Source organism: Grampus griseus (genome assembly GCF_964374135.1).
Source record: "Grampus griseus genome assembly, chromosome: 15".
Classification (NCBI taxonomy): Eukaryota; Metazoa; Chordata; class Mammalia; order Artiodactyla; family Delphinidae; genus Grampus; species Grampus griseus.
The window spans coordinates 33,801,904-33,819,542 of record NC_139009.1 but is presented as its reverse complement, the minus strand read 5'-3'; the positions used below and the strand labels follow the sequence as shown (position 1 = coordinate 33,819,542).

Genomic DNA, 17,639 nt, shown 5'->3' with positions numbered 1-17,639 from the left:
CTGAGAAGACAGTAGAAGGGAATGACAGTTCTGATGCACTTTGGAATGGCACAGTCACGTAAACACTTGCATACTTAAGACTTTTGAACTCATCCAAATTTTCTAAACATGATCTAACCAAAAAAAAAAGATATCAAAACATTGCAAGTTAAAAAATAAAAGTCTTTTTTTATAATCAAAGTATAAACAAATATATAGGAAATGCATATTTGTCAGTAATTATTTTGAAAATAGGAAACACATACTTAAGAAAAACAATCATCTGACAAAACTTAAAAAAACAACTATCCAATGCATAATAACACATGCACTGCCCCCAAACAGCAGAGGATAGCCACATCAGAACTGCAAGGCTTACAGCAACTCCACCAGAGAAAGATCACTGTGTATAGCAGGTCTGTTAGTATGCAATTTATAAAAAATGCCTGTGACTATTATTCACACTTATATAAAAAAGAATTTGCCATTTGTTGAGTATTTTATCCCTCAATAATCTGTATAAAAATTACACCTAAACCAGTGAATTTCAAGCACCAATTCAATCATTTAAACTTTATTAATATTTCTGTTATTGAAGGAGCAAATTATGATGAAGGCTAAGCTAAGATTAGCCAAGTGTAATTTTATAGGCGTGCGGTTTCTTCTGTTCATTCACTTGAATGCCACATTTGAAAATGTTTAGGCCAGCAAAGGAATCCTTGGAGGAATCCATTATTTCGGAGTATCAATGGTTTAATATACATTAAAAGCTCTTTAACAAACCACTGCTTTCTTAGTTCTAAGATAAAATAGATTTGCACACAGGAAATTAAGGGGCTTAGAAAAGGCAGCACCTACATGGTAGACTAACAAGCACATCTGGACATCTGCTGGCTATGTAAGAAAAGGGTGTTATTATTTAAGAAGGCAACACCACTGCTCATGGCACTAATGAAGTTTTTAACTAAAAAATTTCCACTAGACATTTGGGGTGGGAGGGAATCTCAGTAAGAGGAGGTTTTTTTTGGTTTTTGTTTTTTGTTTTTCTGATTTTCAGCATCAGGAAAAAAAAAGTAGCACAGTCTGAGCCAGCAGATGAGTAACAGTGTTTGTGATGCCTCTGCTTGTTCCTGAAGAAAACCTGCTCAGATAATGAGGGGTTTATTTAAAATCTATACAACCGCTATTTTTGTTTCCAGTATTAACATCACACCACTCACGTACACAGTAATTTCCGAGACACAATTAATGTTTCAGTCTTTTCCTACTATTAAGTTTGGTTAATTTTCAACACACATCAAACCGAACCTTTAGGTCGACTGCATTTAAGAGACGGAAGATAAGACTATTGAAAACAGATTACGTGGAAACCAAAATCTCCGTCAATAGTGATTCTCCATCACTTCCTGGCCTGTTATCTGAAACTTTATCACAAGACCACATCATGCAGCTGGAGGAAAAGAGTGAGTCACGCGGAAGTCCTGGTGTTAGGACAGGGGTGAAGGGTCTTGCTGGTCCCCGGGAAGAGCGCCTTCGCTCTGCTCATCACTCATCTCATGGGCTGGCTCTTCATAAACAGGCTCACCGAGGTCTTCGCTGCCCCCCTCACTCTGCTCCTCACTGTGGTCTTCGCTGGGCCCCACAGTCTGTTCCAGGCTGTTCTCCAGAAGTGTGGGAGAACTGCTTATCCTGCTTTCTTCTTCAGCTGTCTCATTTAAGGGCTGGGAAGGAGGTGGTGTGGGAGCATCAGACTGCATGACACTTTCAATGGAAGAGATGGGGGCTTTGGTGAGCGCAGTATCTGCTACAACCTCATTTTGAGGCAAAGATAACTTTTCCACAAGTTTCCACTGAATGATGCTCGTGTCTTTTCCACCAGTTGAAATCAGGTGACTGTCATTATGAGTAAAACTGACATTGGTGACATGGCTGCTGTGGGCACTGTACTTGTGACTGGGAGCCTACATGAAATAAATCAGATAGGAAAATTAAACTCATTCTTCACATGCCTACTTACAGCAATGGAGGTGACTAGGTTAGGGAGGTCATTCAGTTTGTGAAACAGGTAATTCAGATCAAAACCACAAGTCATTGACTCTGAGGAATAAAGCTAGCAGTAATTTTCTTTTTAATACCTATTTATGTGGGAGAAACAAAGTAACTGGACAGCTGTACTTTCAGACTGTAAAAAAAATAAATGTCTCTTCTGCATACGTGTTAAGAGTTTAGTGACTATTCTACTGAGACGGCTAGGGGAGAATTTACTAGGTTGGAAAGATTAGAGACGATTTGGGAGTCATAATGTTGATCATGTACCAAAAATAAAATATTTTAATATGTTTAGAAGAAATTTAAAACTACCAAGGTATCGGGCTTCCCTGGTGGCGCAGTGGTTGAGAGTCCGCCTGCCGATGCAGGGGACACGGGTTCGTGCCCCGGTCTGGGGGGATCCCACATGCCGCGGAGCGGCTGGGCCCATGAGCCATGGCCACTGAGCCTGCGCGTCCGGAGCCTGTGCTCCGCAACAGGAGAGGCCACAACAGTAAGGCCCGCGTACCGCAAAAAAAAAAAAAAAAACAAAAAAACTACCAAGGTATCAAAATGAAAAAAAAAGGACAATAAACAAAAATGAATAAAACATCATCAAGTGGCTTCTCTGTCTTCTCCTTTACCTTAATGAGGAAGGAAAAGACAAGCACTGCCTGCTTGGATGCTTACAGATGACCCTATTCCCTCCCCACAAGCACTGTAGTATCACAGACAGTAATTAGTAACCCTATGAATATTTTCCCACCATTGACACAATATATTCCCAAACAAAAATTATCCCCAAACAAAAGGCCCTATAACACTAGTTTTCATTAAGTTGATTTTACCTTTGCTTTGGAGCAGGGATACTGAAACAGGTGGACTTTGCAAAAGTCATCAGCAACAGCTATCACCTTTCTATTGTGGGATCGCACCAGTGCATTGATATCTGTCCCATCAGATCCTTCTGGCCAGACACCTTTGATATGGAAACATGGTGGGGGCGGGGGGGGGGGGTAGAAAAATTAGCCTGAAAAATACAACTGCCATGCTACGTGTGTTTATTTTAGAATCTTAATTTTCATCCGTGTTCAAACTCTTAGCTGCTAAATTTCCCTTAAAGATTTCTTAGTGGCTCAATACTTCATTCAAATGATGAAATTTTATCCAAAATCTAATAATAAACTGAAATAACCTCAAGATGGAAAATTTAAGACTTTAAACTTTAAGACTCAAAATACTCACTAGTAACCAGCAGGTGGTGCTAATAAATTTAGTTTTAGCTCGTCTCACCTTGACCATAAGCTCCTCCTGTTTAAAGTTTCCAGTTGAAGGGGAAATTCTCAGTTATTTCTGTAGCACAGTGCAGAAACAATGCCATAGCACTAATTCTTCAAAGTGGACTCTGCTCCCTTTCAGGCAGGCACTTAAAAAAAACACCTCATAGAGATTCTTAATGGAAATGTATAGGCCATCCACTAGTCTATCATGTTATCCATAGAAGTCTCCATAAACCATTACTTATGTCCAAAGGTTGACACAGCAAATTTAATTATTCTGAATCATTATGAGGCACTGGTAATCATGTTCAACATAATCAGCACAAACCTCTACTAGACTAAAAACATACAATATATAACAGTTGAGATGCTGGCCTCCTGTAGTTCAGTACTGCTCTAGAGAACAATTTTTTTTTTTTGTAAATTCACTAAAGATGAAACACTTCTTGACTGACATCTCTTAATAAGTAAATTAAATATTGTTTCACTAAAATAACAAGGTAAGTTACTAGCTATTGGCCACTGCTTCAGCTTCACCCAGAATAATGAATTTGTTTACGGACTAGTCAGGGTTATTTTGTTTTAATTTCTTCCAAGCCTGGTAGGCTTCTTCATCTCAGTAGCAGTTGTATTTAGAACAAGTACCCATAATGGATTATTTTTCTAATGCACACAGCATAAAGAAATGTTCAGATCTACCATCAGAGTGCAGGAGAGAGTCCAACTTTTCAGAAGGCAGAGATACACTGTTAATGGAAAAATATCTAATATTTTGGGAATTGCTTTAGGTACTGTTGCCACATCCATATCCAATATTCTAATTAGAGTATAACATCTCTTTTTAATCCTAACTTTCTCAGAAGAATTCCTACAGATTGGCAAAGACTGAGAAAACTGTCAAAGGACAGATTTCTAGAAATGTCCAAAACATGAGGTTAGGAATGATCTCCACATTTTATCTTTAAATAATGTCTACTGAAAATGCCTTTATATGTCAGTATGGTACTGGGATAATTGGACACCCACATGCAAAAGAATAACAACTGTTGACAATGATGTGGAGAAACAGAACCCTCGTACACTGCTGGTGGCAGTGTAAATGGTGCAGTCACTTAGGAAAACAGTCTGGCAGTTCCTCAAAAGGTTAAACACAGTTACCATTTGACCCTGCAATTCCACTCCTAGGTATAACCCAAGAGAATGAAAACATGTCTACATGAAAACCGTTCACAGCAGCATTATTTATAATAAAAAGTGGATGGGGAGGGTGGGAGGGAGGGAGACGCAACAGGGAAGACATATGGGAACATATGTTTATGTATGACTGATTCACTTTGTTATAAAGCAGAAACTAACACACCATTGTAAAGCAATTATACCCCAATAAAGATGTTAAAAAAAAAAAAAAAAAGTGGAAACAACTTAAGTGTCCATCAACTGATGATGAACCGAATGTGGTATAGCCATACAAAGGGATGTTATTCAGCCGTAAAATGAAGTACTGATACATGCTATAACATGATGAACCTTCAACACCTGTGCTAAAGGAAAGACGTCAGTTTCGATGGATCACATAGTACATGATTCCATTTATATGAACTGTCCTGAATATGCAAATCATTAGAAAAAGAAAGAAGATCAGTGGTTGCTGGGAGGTTGTGGAAGGAGGAGGGAGAGAGTGACTGCTAATGGGCAGAGTTTCTTTTTGGAGTAATGAAAATGTTCTAAAATCAGATAGTGAAGATGGGTGCACAATCCTATGAATATGCTAAACCCACCAAATTGTGCACTTTAAACAGGTGAATTATATGGTATGTGAATGGTATCTCAATAAAGCTGTTATTTTGAAAATGCCTTTACAAATTTGAAAGCTTCAATTTTCACTTGCAGGAAAAAATTGTGAAAGGCAATCTATACTATTATGTAAATGCCTTTCCTTTTTAATTGTCTTTCATATTTATTGGGGACCAAAAGTCTGCTGAATTCTGCAGAGAATAAACCTCATATTGGTTCAATCGTAAATACATTCAGTTTCTCTGAACTGTGCATTAATAGTGATAACACTAAAGAGTACTAAGTGAAGTGAGTCAGAAAGACATACTATATAATATCACTTATATGTGGAATCTAAAATATGACACAAATGAACTTATCTATGAAACAGAAGTGAGAGAGTGGCATGGACATATATACACTACCAAACATAAGGTAGATAGCTAGTGGGAAGCAGCCGCATAGCACAGGGAGATCAGCTCCGTGCTTTGTGACCGCCTGGAGGGGTGGGATAGGGAGGGTGGGAGGGAGATGCAAGAGGGAGGAGATATGGGGATATATGTATATGTATAACTGATTCACTTTGTTATACAGCAGAAACTAACACACCATTGTAAAGCAGTTATACTCCAATAAAGATATTTAAAAAAAATACACTCTGCATCTCTATTAAAAAAAAAAAAGAAACAGAATGAGGGACATAGAGAACAGACTGGTGGTTGCCAAGGGGGAGGAGGGTGGGGGAGGGTTGGATTGGGAGTTTAGGGTTAGCAGATGCAAACTGGTATATACAGAATGGATAAACTACAAGGTCCTATAGCACAGGGAACTATATTCAATGTCCTGTGATAAACCATAATGGAAAAGAATATGAAAAAGTATGTATATGTATGTATAACTGAATCACTTTGCTGTACAGCAGAAATTAACACAACATTGTAATTCAACTATACTTCAAAAATAAATTAAAAAAACACATGTAGACTATTTTTCATTTAGAAATTTAAGTATTATACATAAAACCACCACAAATCGCCTTTTCCCATCAAGTGCAATGTCCTTACCAAAGACTTGAAAGCCTAGCACACAGGTGTATGTTGTCCAATCGATGTCCTTACAATCTGATCGATTCCTGATTAGTTTGCAGCCATTTGGAATGTCCCCTTTAAATTTAGAAACAGGAAGTATAATCACAGTGCTAGTGTACAAATGTATTTGAAAATGCATCTTGACTCAAACTAGCCACGTTTACTTGTATTTATAATCCATACACTGAAAATGTTAAGACACACTTGAAAAGAAAGTGTTTAACACGGTTTATAGAACTATAAACTGTTTCCCACTGAAGTTGTTTTGTCTTTAAAATGCATAAATGCCCATCCATTGTACTCCTTCCTGCCTCCAGGAAAAGTTGTTAAATACAGAACCATTCAGAGCAGGATCAGTCCCCCTGAATAATTTCTCATGACATTCAAGTGAACTCATTACTTTGAGATTCTCATTCCTTAGCCAGCTCCAAGTAGCACATGCTTCTTCAGGTTAGAGGGGCCAGTGTGCAGTGGCTGCACAATTCAGAGTCCATGCAGCCTGCTCTTTACTGCCCCTGACAGACACATCTCAGCCGTATGTAATCATTCATACTTACAGTACAGAATCTCATAGTCTCCCGAGTTAGACATTATATACTTGTTGTCTGGAGACCAGTCAAGGTGTGTGATATAGCTGGAATGTCCCTAGGAAGTAACACATCAACTATTAGAAAGCGTTTAGAGTTCTGAATGATAAATAGTCTCATAGTAGCCAGTACTGTCTTCTGAGTAGCCATTCACTGGGAATTCCTGAAGTAGAGAGAGCAGTACCACGGCCTCTGGAACTGAACAGGGCTCAGAACAGGTCTTTGGTTCTTTTTCACACTATCCTCTTGGGAGCTAGAACTGTGGAACTGAAGAGATCTGACCACAGTGGAAATGGTAGGCACTTGGAACCTGGGAGTATCCTGCTGGTCTCTCCATTTTGATACCAGCACCAAGTACTACCTGTGCTACACTTCCAAGAAAGACAGTCTCTTAAAAGACACTGAAACAGATACCACAACCTCAGGCCTTATTTCAAGTCACTAATGTCCCTAATTAGAGTGACTTCCTTTTTGATAATGAAGTATTGGTTCCATGTTGTGTACAAAAAGAGTACAGTTTTCCTGGGCTGCTGCTTCAGTACCCATGGCACATGGAGGTCTAAAAAAACTCCTATCTCCAAAGAATATTTTTTGGGAAAAGTTATCCAACATCACACTCCCTCCAAACAGCTGGATCCAATAATCATCTGACTCCTTAAACAAGAAGACAGTGATCTTTTTCTGCCTAGGTTTTTACTAACACCAGGAATTCAAACAAAAAAATTACCAAATGCCATATTTTGTTGGCTTCACATGTAAGCATTTGATTATTTCCAATAAACTGCAGATAAATCACACAGGTCTTACAGTTTACACCAAAGCTGACAGAGCCTCAAAAATCACTTTTATCTCCTACACTCTGTATTAAAACATTTAATTTCAATTGTACATTTTGAATTACTAGCTTTCTGCTCACATGGTTTTTATTTTATTTTTTTTGCGGTACGCGGGCCTCTCACCGCTGTGGCCTCTCCCGTTGCGGAGCACAGGCTCTGGACGCGCAGGCTCAGCGGCCATGGCTCACGGGCCCAGCCGCTCCGCGGCATGTGGGATCTTCCCGGACCGGGGCACGAACCCGTGTCCCCTGCATCGGCAGGTGGACTCTCAACCACTGCGTCACCAAGGAAGCCCATGGTTTTTATTTTTAAAGTTAATAAATTCAAAATACCTTAGGTGTAGTTTTCAATGATTTTCACAAAGTATTTTAATTATTCCAGTAGCCTTCTGAAGCCAAATGACATAACCTAAAACCTCTCTGGAGCTATATCTCCACAAAAGTGCTGCATGGCAAATACCCACATTTATACATTTAAATGAATTTAAATTATGTGAATTTGAGACCTGTGAAGCTTCCTGAAGTCCCTGGAGATTAGCTGGTATGTCAGCAAACAGGTTGGGAGTCACTTGCGAGGCATGTGGGAGACCTCCCAACTTAACAAGAAATCAATTTCAATGCCAGAAAGACACGTGTGGTTCTTGGGTATTTTCTGAATATGGCAGGAGGGTGGGGTTCACACAGATCTTTTCCATAGTGTTCATGGATCTGATGCCTGGCTCTGGAATCCAGAGAAGCCAGGCTTCTAAGATAAGAAAACTGGTGCTACATGAATGAAGGATTTAACCAGATTAATCATGTCAAAGTGTTTGAACCTTTGTGAAAATACTTTAATAGTATTATTTAGAAAAGCATCAAAGGCAACGTGTGGATACATAACATGCGTGTAATTCACATCTGTGTTGGACACAGCATATTTAGATGGTAAGTCAATATAAAGGATTCTCAAAGAGAACTCGAGCAGGAAAAGCCCCCAAATTTAGAAAAGACCTTCGGGAAAGTTATCAATTTATATTGGAAAACGAAGTGAGTATTTTTTCGCTGATGTGGAGTCCAATAAAGAAGCAAAGAAAAGAGTAGATGCAACTGTCTGTCGGGAGTCTATGGTGCTGCCTTCCCAGACCACCTCAGAGGACCCTTGTCTCACCCAACTCTTAGGCCACGCAAGGCACATACAAGACTTGGGGGAAAACACCCTCAAACGTCACCCCACAGGCACAGACACAGTTGGGAGCAAAAAGTACACCTCGCTGAACAGAGTACTCTTAAGCTGATACTTTCATCACTGCCTTTAAGCAGCTGAATGGTGTAACCACAATAACAATCACAAGTGATGGTGCCTAAGAATAACTCTGGAAAAATAAGAAATATCTCAGCTGAATCTTTGTTAATCACATGGAAGGTTGTCATCTGCATCAGTGGTTTGCAACCGTGGCTGTATATTAATATTACCTGAGGAGTTTTCAAACAAGTACCAGAGGCCTTCAGTTAGGGGACTAACTTTTTTCCTAAGTAGGTATCCAGGTGTCCCCTCACCCTCTAGGGTAGTGACATCCAATGGACCTTTCTGCAGTGATGAAACTGTGTATCTGCACAGTCCAATGCAGAAGTAACTAGCCACCTGTGGCTTCTGAGTACTCAAAATGTGGCCAGTGCTCCCAGGAAACTGAATTGTATTTAATTTCGTAAACAAAGTTGTGGTTAGTAGCTGTGATGCAGGCTGAGAAGAGTCCACTGTCTCTCTACTGATTTGAAATACCTAAACTTCCACATAAACAGAGATTTGCTTTTGGACTCTCTTTTCTGTTCCATTAGTCTATCTGCCTATTCCCAGCCAACTGTGATAGTTTCGTGGTATGAGGAAAATTTCAGATGAACTTTAGAACCATTTTATCAAGCTCATAAATATTGTGCATCAAATTTAGAGAATAGTTTGTAGAGAACAGACATGTTTATGAAGTCTTTTCTTCTAGAAATATGTCTATTTTTTCATTTCTTAGTTTGTGTTTCAGCCATGTTTCACATAGCTTCCTGTGCTTTTCTTGCTAGGTCTATTCTCAAAGCATCACAGTTTTTGTTACTACTGCAATTAGGATTTTTTTCCCATCACATTTTTGACGTGCTTTGCTGGTGTGAGAGAAAGCTGACCTTTAGAGTGCGGGCTGTAGAGTGTAGCCTGTCCAATCCAATCTTTAGACTGTAGATTTGTAGAGCATAGTTTATCCATTCCACATGCTCTTAAGTGCCCAGCTAAAACACTGTTATTTCCTAATCTCTTTTGCAGCTATGGGTGGCAGAAGTCACTGAGTGGGGCTTCCAGGAAAACTTTAAAAATCGACTTAGGAGGAAGAGTGTCTTTTTCCCCCTTGCTCTGTCCCCCTAGAACTAAGATGGGATGACTGGAATTCCAGCAGCACCTTATTGAGGATGATGGAGTAGAAAGAAAGAAGGACCCTGAGTCCCTGATGACTTCTTTTAAATAGGAACACATCCCTCATTTGTTGAAGCCACCAAGTATTGCAATATAATTCCTAACTGTTATGGTAATATTGAAATACGTACTGCATTAGTTTTATGGGTAATTTTCTTGGAGATTTCTAGGTAGACAGTTTTAAAAGTCTTTTACTCTTCTCTTTCTTATATATATTTTCATTCACCAAAATCCTGACCAAAAAACACTTATTTTACCAGCACTTCTTGCGTATTCTAACAGACTCTGTAATGCTTTTTTAGTATATCACTACAACTTCATTACACTCCATCTCCTGGGCTAAGATCTTTGAGTAGCAGTGTTAAAGGTATACAGGAACTGGAGTCAAACACAGAGCTATTATGTTGGCACTCAGGGACAGTTTCAACTGCTTGGTTACAATTTATTAGAGGGACACTTCCTAAAGTTCTAAGCCCAGTATGTTTCTGAAGCTATAGGGTCACTTTAATGTTAACTAGTAACAGGAAATATTGGAAACAAAAGAGAAAACAGCATTTGTATTTGGAACTCTGAGAGTAGGTCTAGTTGCCACATTTTAATCTTTACAACAATCCTATGAAAGTAGGAACTCTTATAATCTCCAGTTTTAAGATAATAAAATTAAGACTCAGAGAAGTTAACTTGCCTAAAGTTGCAAACTAGTAAGCAGCAGAGCCAGCATTAACCCAGTTTTTTCTGTCCTGTATCATAGCAGACAACAGATAAAAGGAGTTAATATGAGACTATAAGACCAGCTGGTGGAAGCAGACAGCAAGAAGTGAGAGCTGGAAGCAAAGCACAGAACAGAAGATAATTAGAAAAGCAGAGTGGCTGAGCCTTTCATTATAGCCTCAAAGAGTACTATAAGCTTTAACAGTTCCTGAAGATATTTCAAAATAATACTTCGTATGCTCTAAAGATAAAAGCTGCCTAACTGGAGAGGGCAAAGTGTCATGCAATTGATAAACTTGGCAGTTCTCAACACTTCCAAGGTTGTCTCATTATCCCGTGTCCAACACTGCTCTTTCCTTTCTGCATCAGTTGCTGTACTCTGAAAGCACAGTACACTGATATACACACTGAAAAATCTGAGGCCTTTTTGTACCTTGGGAAGTCTGCTCTACTAAGAGTTAGGAGAACAGGGTTCAGGACCCAGATCTGCCACTATGTCAAGATGTGACCAAGGACAAGCCATTTATCTTCTCCGAAACTCAGTTTCTTCATCCGTAAAATGAGATCTAAGTTAAGTGCTATAGTGCGACCTGTAAAATTTTATGATTCCACAAGATTAAATTATATTTGATAATACTCTGTTTATTAAGACATGGACTTTTTTAAAAGGTTGGGGTAAAAAATAATTAAGAAAAATTTGGTGCCTGGTAGGGTAAAGTTAAGTAATCTGAAAATTCCTTTCAGTGGAATATTTCATTTGATCATGCTGTACAATGAGGCACTATTATACTACTATTCCCAAGTATTAAGATAATAAATCGATTAAAAGATGTATTTAAATAAATTAATGGATATTGATTCATAATTTTTGTCGAAGTAAATGAAAATATTTTGGATAAATTATAAAACTATAAAGTTGCTTGTAGATCAGTTTATAGGCTGGTTTTAGCACATGGTACAAAATACGCCCCATCCCCCCCCAAAAAAGCAAAAAGCAAATAAACAAAAAAAAAGCAGTAAGTCTCTTCTCTGAATAGAAAATGGCCTGGGTTTTACTTTTGTATATACTTTTAAAAATTCATTCTTTTATTCATTCCCCTAAAACTCTTTTGTGATAAAGACTGTTAAAGGGGGATTTCCCCGGTAGTCCAGTGGTTAAGAATCCATCTTCCAATGCAGGGGATGCTGGTTCAATCCCTGGTAGGGGAACTAAGATCTCACATGCTGCGGGGCAACTAAGCTCATGTACCACAACTACAGAGCCCATGTGCCGTAACTACAGAGCCCACGTGCCACAACTAGAGAGAAGCCTGTGCACCACAACTAGAGAGAAGCCCGCGTACCGCAACTAGAGAGAAGCCCGCGCACTGCAACCAAGACCTGACGCAGCCATAAAAAATAAAATAAATATTAAAAAAAAAAGACTGTTAAAGGATCTGTGCCACTAATTCATCAAGTAATTTGCTAATCCTAAATTGACTGGTAACATAGATACCAACTACCTCATTTTCTATAAATTCATAGTTAACATATACTGAGTACTTTTTATTTGCCAAGCACTATTGTAAGTATTTTATATGCCTTAACTTGTTTTAATCCAGTGAAGTAGAAAGTACTACTATCTTCACTTTACAGATGAGAAGACTGAAGTAGAAGGTTTAAATAACTTGCCCAAGGTCACATTTGTGGGTGGTGAAACAAGAGTTAAAATCCAGGTAGTCTGATCCCAAGTTCATGCCCTTTAGCCACTATGCTATACTTCCTGCCTCTCTCATCCTGTTCTCAGCTTGAATGCGTACTTTTTGAGGACCATGAGCAAATCTTATGCAAATCCCCAGGGCCTAGAACATTCCCCTAGTTAGCAGACTGCCTGCCATAAGATAAGTACTATGTCTAGAATTGAATCTAATCTTCATCTTAAAATGATAAACTAATCAATCAGAAATGCAGTAAATTAAAGGAAATATGCTTCTATTAATTCTCTTAATACAGACAAACCTCCATATAAATTATGTTTAGTGCTAGAGAGGTCACCTAGGAAATTGCAGAGTGTCAAGGATGGGCAGGATCATGGGACATTGAGATTAAAATGTTAGAGATACCCTTCCATTTCTGACTCACTCCATTTTAAAAAAGCATTGTTTTCTAAGGATTTCCTAAGAAAATAGCTTTGATTTAAGAAACTGCATTAAAACTAGTAGTCAGAGAGAGAGAGGTAACAATATTAAACTCTCATCAAAGGAGAAACCTTTCTAGAGCATACAGGGAACTGCAAGATTCTACTGTCAGGTAATTTCAGTTTCAAAGATAGAGATTAAATTTTAAATCTGCTAAGTTTAAAGGTGATACATCAATGTAAACATTTAACTCTCTTTTTACAGAAATAAAATTTTCCAACAATTTTATAGATTGACTTCACTACTTACAGTGCACTTTCCATGTCTGCTATACTTTCTTCCATTTTCTGAGACTACATAGAGGTAAATAAAGTTGTCATGAGACCCCACAGCCAGGAAGGTGCCATCTGGAATGAAACAGGAAAAAATGTTGAATATAGAAATACACTGATAGGTTTATTTACTGTCACTTTACTGGACCTACACCAAATGGTATTTTACAAATGTTGTTAAATCTCATCAACTTAACTATTCTTTGGTGTTTAATGAATGACTCCTTCCATCACTAAACATACTTGAAAACCAAATGGTCATCTGGTTGAGTACACAATCCCTTCTTGGAAATGCTCGCGGGCCTTGGACTCTTCCCTTAGTCTCATCTCCTTCTAGTTAGCGACAGACTGGCCCCAGGGCGGTTAACCTACTTTTATGGGTCTAAGTATACAGTATTCATATGGCAAGCTGAGTGTACAATTGCTCATTTCAGCTGAGGACATGTGATCTCTCCAACTACAGGGTCCATTCTCTTGGGAAAGGACCATATTCTCTCACAAAGGACCATTGTACTCACCACGTAACAGATGGTCAATAAAGTCCATTTGATCTTTGGGTTTTAAATGCTACATCTGCAGTAGTTATTTGCTATTACAGCATTGAAAAAAGCCAAACCAAGACAGAAAACCTTTTCTGCTTCAAGACAACTCTTGCCAAGCTTAGAGCTTGAAGCAAATACTTTTCCTTCCTTGTTCAACACAGAGAATAGCATTCTGAGCTTCCTCTGAAATGACTCAGAAGAAATCAAAAAGATCATTTGGACTCCACACTGACCCAACAACTACTGGAATATATTTTTGAATATAAGAAAATGTCACTCGAACTAACTCCAGGGAAGAATTATGTGGATCAAAACCATATTAATAGCGGGAAAAAGGAACCGACTATCATGGAAACTTAATTAACATTTTGAATAAAGTATGAAAAGAAGTATTCAAAGTAGCTAAACGAATTGATCAAATTCATGAGTTGCTGAGTACTTTATCTAATTAACAGACCAATCATTACTATGTAACCAGTAAAAATCAAACTAGATTTTAAAGAACTTGAAGGGCCTATAAAATTTGTATATTTTGAATATTATTATAATTTATTTTCTATTATCTTATATACAAAGAAAAGGTTGCTAAATAGATTAACATTCAGCCTAATACAGTACCTATTCAAAATTCTAAGTATTTGTAGTTCCAAAAAAATGGGATTTGATTGCACTGTATTCTGTTTTCAATTGCAAATGCAGTTGTAACAGTTTGTTCTAAATTTATGTTTGCTTGATGATTTAGAATGTTGTTTAACTTTAGCAGATCTTTTGCAGTTTCCTGCAGCAGAATTTAATCTAATGTTGGGGGAAACATATTCAATACTTAACAACTCTAGAGAGTAGAGAAAAAAGTAGTCAGCTTTACTGGAAGTGAAAATATGCAATTACAGAGAAATGCTGTAAATGCCAGGAGCGGGAGTAAATCTGCCTACCTAATGAGTAGCGCATCACAGAGAGCTGTTCATTCCCGTCTGTGTGGATAGAAACTAGATCTCTGGTTTCTGCATCCAGAACAAACCACCTGTTAAGAAGTAAAAAATCAAAAATTTTCTCAGATATTATAGCATTTATAGAAAAAAAAAAAGGTTGCTGACTTTTTCTTCCTTTTAAAAGAAAAAGAAATTCTAATAATGCCCTTAAGCTGGACATGTTTCCCTTTTCTAACAAAGGATGAGTGCAAAATGTTGCGAGATACAATATAAATATACTTATACGGGCCTAGGCATGTTCTCATTTCTATTTAGGTATTCACTGAATGCCGATGATGTCTCTTTTCGAGGCACTGTCCAAATAGAAAATGACAGGATTATCAGTGTCCTTGAAGATTACACTAGAGCCAGGAAAAAGGAAATGAGCCAATTAAAACAACGATTAAGCGCCAATCTCACCGATGGTGACTACATACAGCAAAAGAACTCACAGAAGGGAAATGAATAGCAGACAGAGAAAAACCTTCGGGGAGGATGTAGAATATGAGTTGAGCTCATATTGTTGAGGGATGTTGAGGGAAAGAAGTAGAGGCAGTTGAGGCAGGAGGAGTGACAGCTGCACTGCCATGGAGGTGGGAAGGAGCATGGACAGTATGATGGTGGGAGGGAAAGGCAGAGGGCCATTCATTTGGTGAGAGTTCAAAGGGACCAGCAGGGGGCACTCCTCCTCTCCAGTACCCCCTGCACATGCAAGCTCTAAGTTCTTTGAAAAACACGTCTTCATTCACATTTACAGGAAAAGTCAAAATGTAAAAAGCCTCTGGACAGGTAAAACAATGACTTAAATCCAACTACAGAATAAGTGACTCTTATCAAACCCTGTTCTAAGAGCACCTGAAGGAAGAGATGGTACTTCAGAAGAGCATGGTGAGATACTGGGTACAAAGCAAAGACTGGGAATTAGGAAGGACAACTAAAGGATAGATAAGGGAGAGGAGGGCAGGTTATGGACAGCACACACAGTTAGTTGGAGGAGTTTGGAGGTGAGCACTGCCTGGCTCAGAGCAGGCACTAAAATAAATATTTATAGAATGTACAAATGAACAAATAGAAGATAAGTCTCGAACCTGACAAATGCAAAAGTTTAGCAAGAATTATGTGGCAGCAGTGCAGTGTGTAGGAAGAAGTGGTTGGGGTGGCAACAATGGAACAGGAGCAGAAAATTAAAATCACTGTCTTAATCTCATGGAACTGGATGGGACAAAAGAGCAGCAAGTTTTGTTTCTAATTATTCAGATGGAAAAATTCCACCACTAAATTCAGTAACAGCAATCATAACGACAGTTCCTTTTAATTTGGAAGCATTATAAATAATATCTGGACAGAGACCACTATGCCTTCAGATAAAAAGAAGTATTAGGGCTTCCCTGGTGGCGCAGTGGTTAAGAATTCACCTGCCAATGCAGGGGACACGGGTTCGAGCCCTGGTCCGGGAAGATCCCACATGCCGCGGAGCAACTAAGTCCATGAGCCACAACTATTGGCCCACGTGATACAACTACTGAAGCCTGTGCACCTAGAGCCCGTGCTCCACAACAAGAGAAGCCACCACAATGAGAAGCCTGCGCACCGCAATGCAGAGTAGCCCCCGCTTGCCGCAACAAAGACCCAACACAGCCAAAAATAAATAAATAAATAAATAAAAGAGAAATTTTAGGAGACAGTAAAGGGCTTAAAAGAATTAAAAAAAAAGAATAGTGATGTTGCTTAACATGCCTTCGTATATTCAAGGTAGAAGATAAAAAACTAAAGGATCCTGACTCTTCACCTATCACTGAAATCCCTTTCTAATTAAACATGTTCATGAATGAATTAGTAATTTGTGAGTTATGGGTTGAAACTTCTACGTAGCTAACCTAATTCATAAATTCTGTCTTCTACTCAGGTAAGAGAAATAGCTTCTATCTGTGAATACCTGAGTTTATTAAAAGCCAATTATTAGCAGGAAATTGGCACTTTGAAACCCTGCGCTGAATGTTTGATCATTTCCACTTCAAAAGGTGCATGAAGAACATATCTTATTGCAACTGGACAGCATCCACAGATTATAGGTTTCTTCTGAGAATGTAATTCATTAATCAATTTTTATGGCTGCCACCATGGAACTCCTAGAGCCAAGAAATGCCAAAGCTGATGCCAAGTGAACCACCTTTTCAGAGTAAGGAAACAAAATATTCCAACTTGGACTGAACAGACATACCTAAAGAACAATGAGACACAGCACCGCTCTGTAGGTATGAGGTTTCAAGTTTTTAATGAGTTTATAGAAACTTTACTATACTTTCTTAGGCATTTAAAATCACCAATTTTTATTTTGGAGAAGCCTCAACTGATACTATTTCCAGTTCAGTTTAATCTTCCTATGGAAACTGCAAACAATTTTATCTCTTTGAAAACTCCCTTTAAAAGTAATAAAAAAAGGAATTCCCTGGAGGTCCAGTGGTTAGGACTCTGTGCGTCCACTGCAGGGGGCACGGGTTCAATCCTTGGTTGGGGAACTAAGATCCTGCACAGTCAGCACAGTCAGCCAAAAAAAAGTAATGAAAAAACCCAGAATGTCTGTTGGTATAATATGTAGAAACCTAAAACTCTGAGTCATTTACTGGTTAGAGATGGCAGCTCTCAAAAAAGAAAAAAAAAAACCAACAACAAAACCCTACCTACTTTTTCTATTTCTTTAATTACATATCAGAGATTAATTCTTCCACTTTTGGCAAGGAATTTTTAGTAATAATAACTTTGCTGTTAAAAGTATACAACTTCCATATGGATCCCCAGCAATAATTTTAAAGCTCCCACCCTTTTCACTGCATGAATTACGTTCTACCTTCAGAAAAGACTTTCTGGCTCAGGACCTCTATCCTTAACAGAAGTATGGAGAGGATTACAAATCCTTTAGCAAAGGGAATTTTCTAGAAATAAATATTAAGTTTTCACTGTGCTCACC

The 17,639-nt window shown here is 38.4% G+C and overlaps 2 protein-coding genes across 5 annotated transcripts in view; one reads left to right on the top strand and one right to left on the bottom strand.

Moving 5' to 3' along the window:
• COX7A2L (cytochrome c oxidase subunit 7A2 like) overlaps window positions 1-1,444 on the top strand; it is a 29,129-nt gene extending 27,685 nt beyond the window's left edge. For all 4 annotated transcript variants that reach the window (XR_014297779.1, XR_014297780.1, XR_014297781.1 and 1 more), the window contains one exon: window positions 1,294-1,444. The gene's annotated coding sequence lies outside the window, so the exon portion shown is untranslated. The remainder of the gene's footprint in view (window positions 1-1,293) is intronic.
• Window positions 1,445-1,466: 22 nt separating this feature from the next.
• The window catches only part of EML4 (EMAP like 4), a gene marked incomplete at both ends in the record, with an annotated part of 130,067 nt that continues 113,894 nt past the window's right edge, over window positions 1,467-17,639 (bottom strand). The window contains 6 exons of the mRNA XM_082672741.1: window positions 1,467-1,940; window positions 2,856-2,986; window positions 6,125-6,223; window positions 6,706-6,793; window positions 13,139-13,236; window positions 14,636-14,724. Coding sequence (XP_082528867.1) covers window positions 1,467-1,940; window positions 2,856-2,986; window positions 6,125-6,223; window positions 6,706-6,793; window positions 13,139-13,236; window positions 14,636-14,724 — 979 coding nt within the window. The remainder of the gene's footprint in view (window positions 1,941-2,855; window positions 2,987-6,124; window positions 6,224-6,705; window positions 6,794-13,138; window positions 13,237-14,635; window positions 14,725-17,639) is intronic.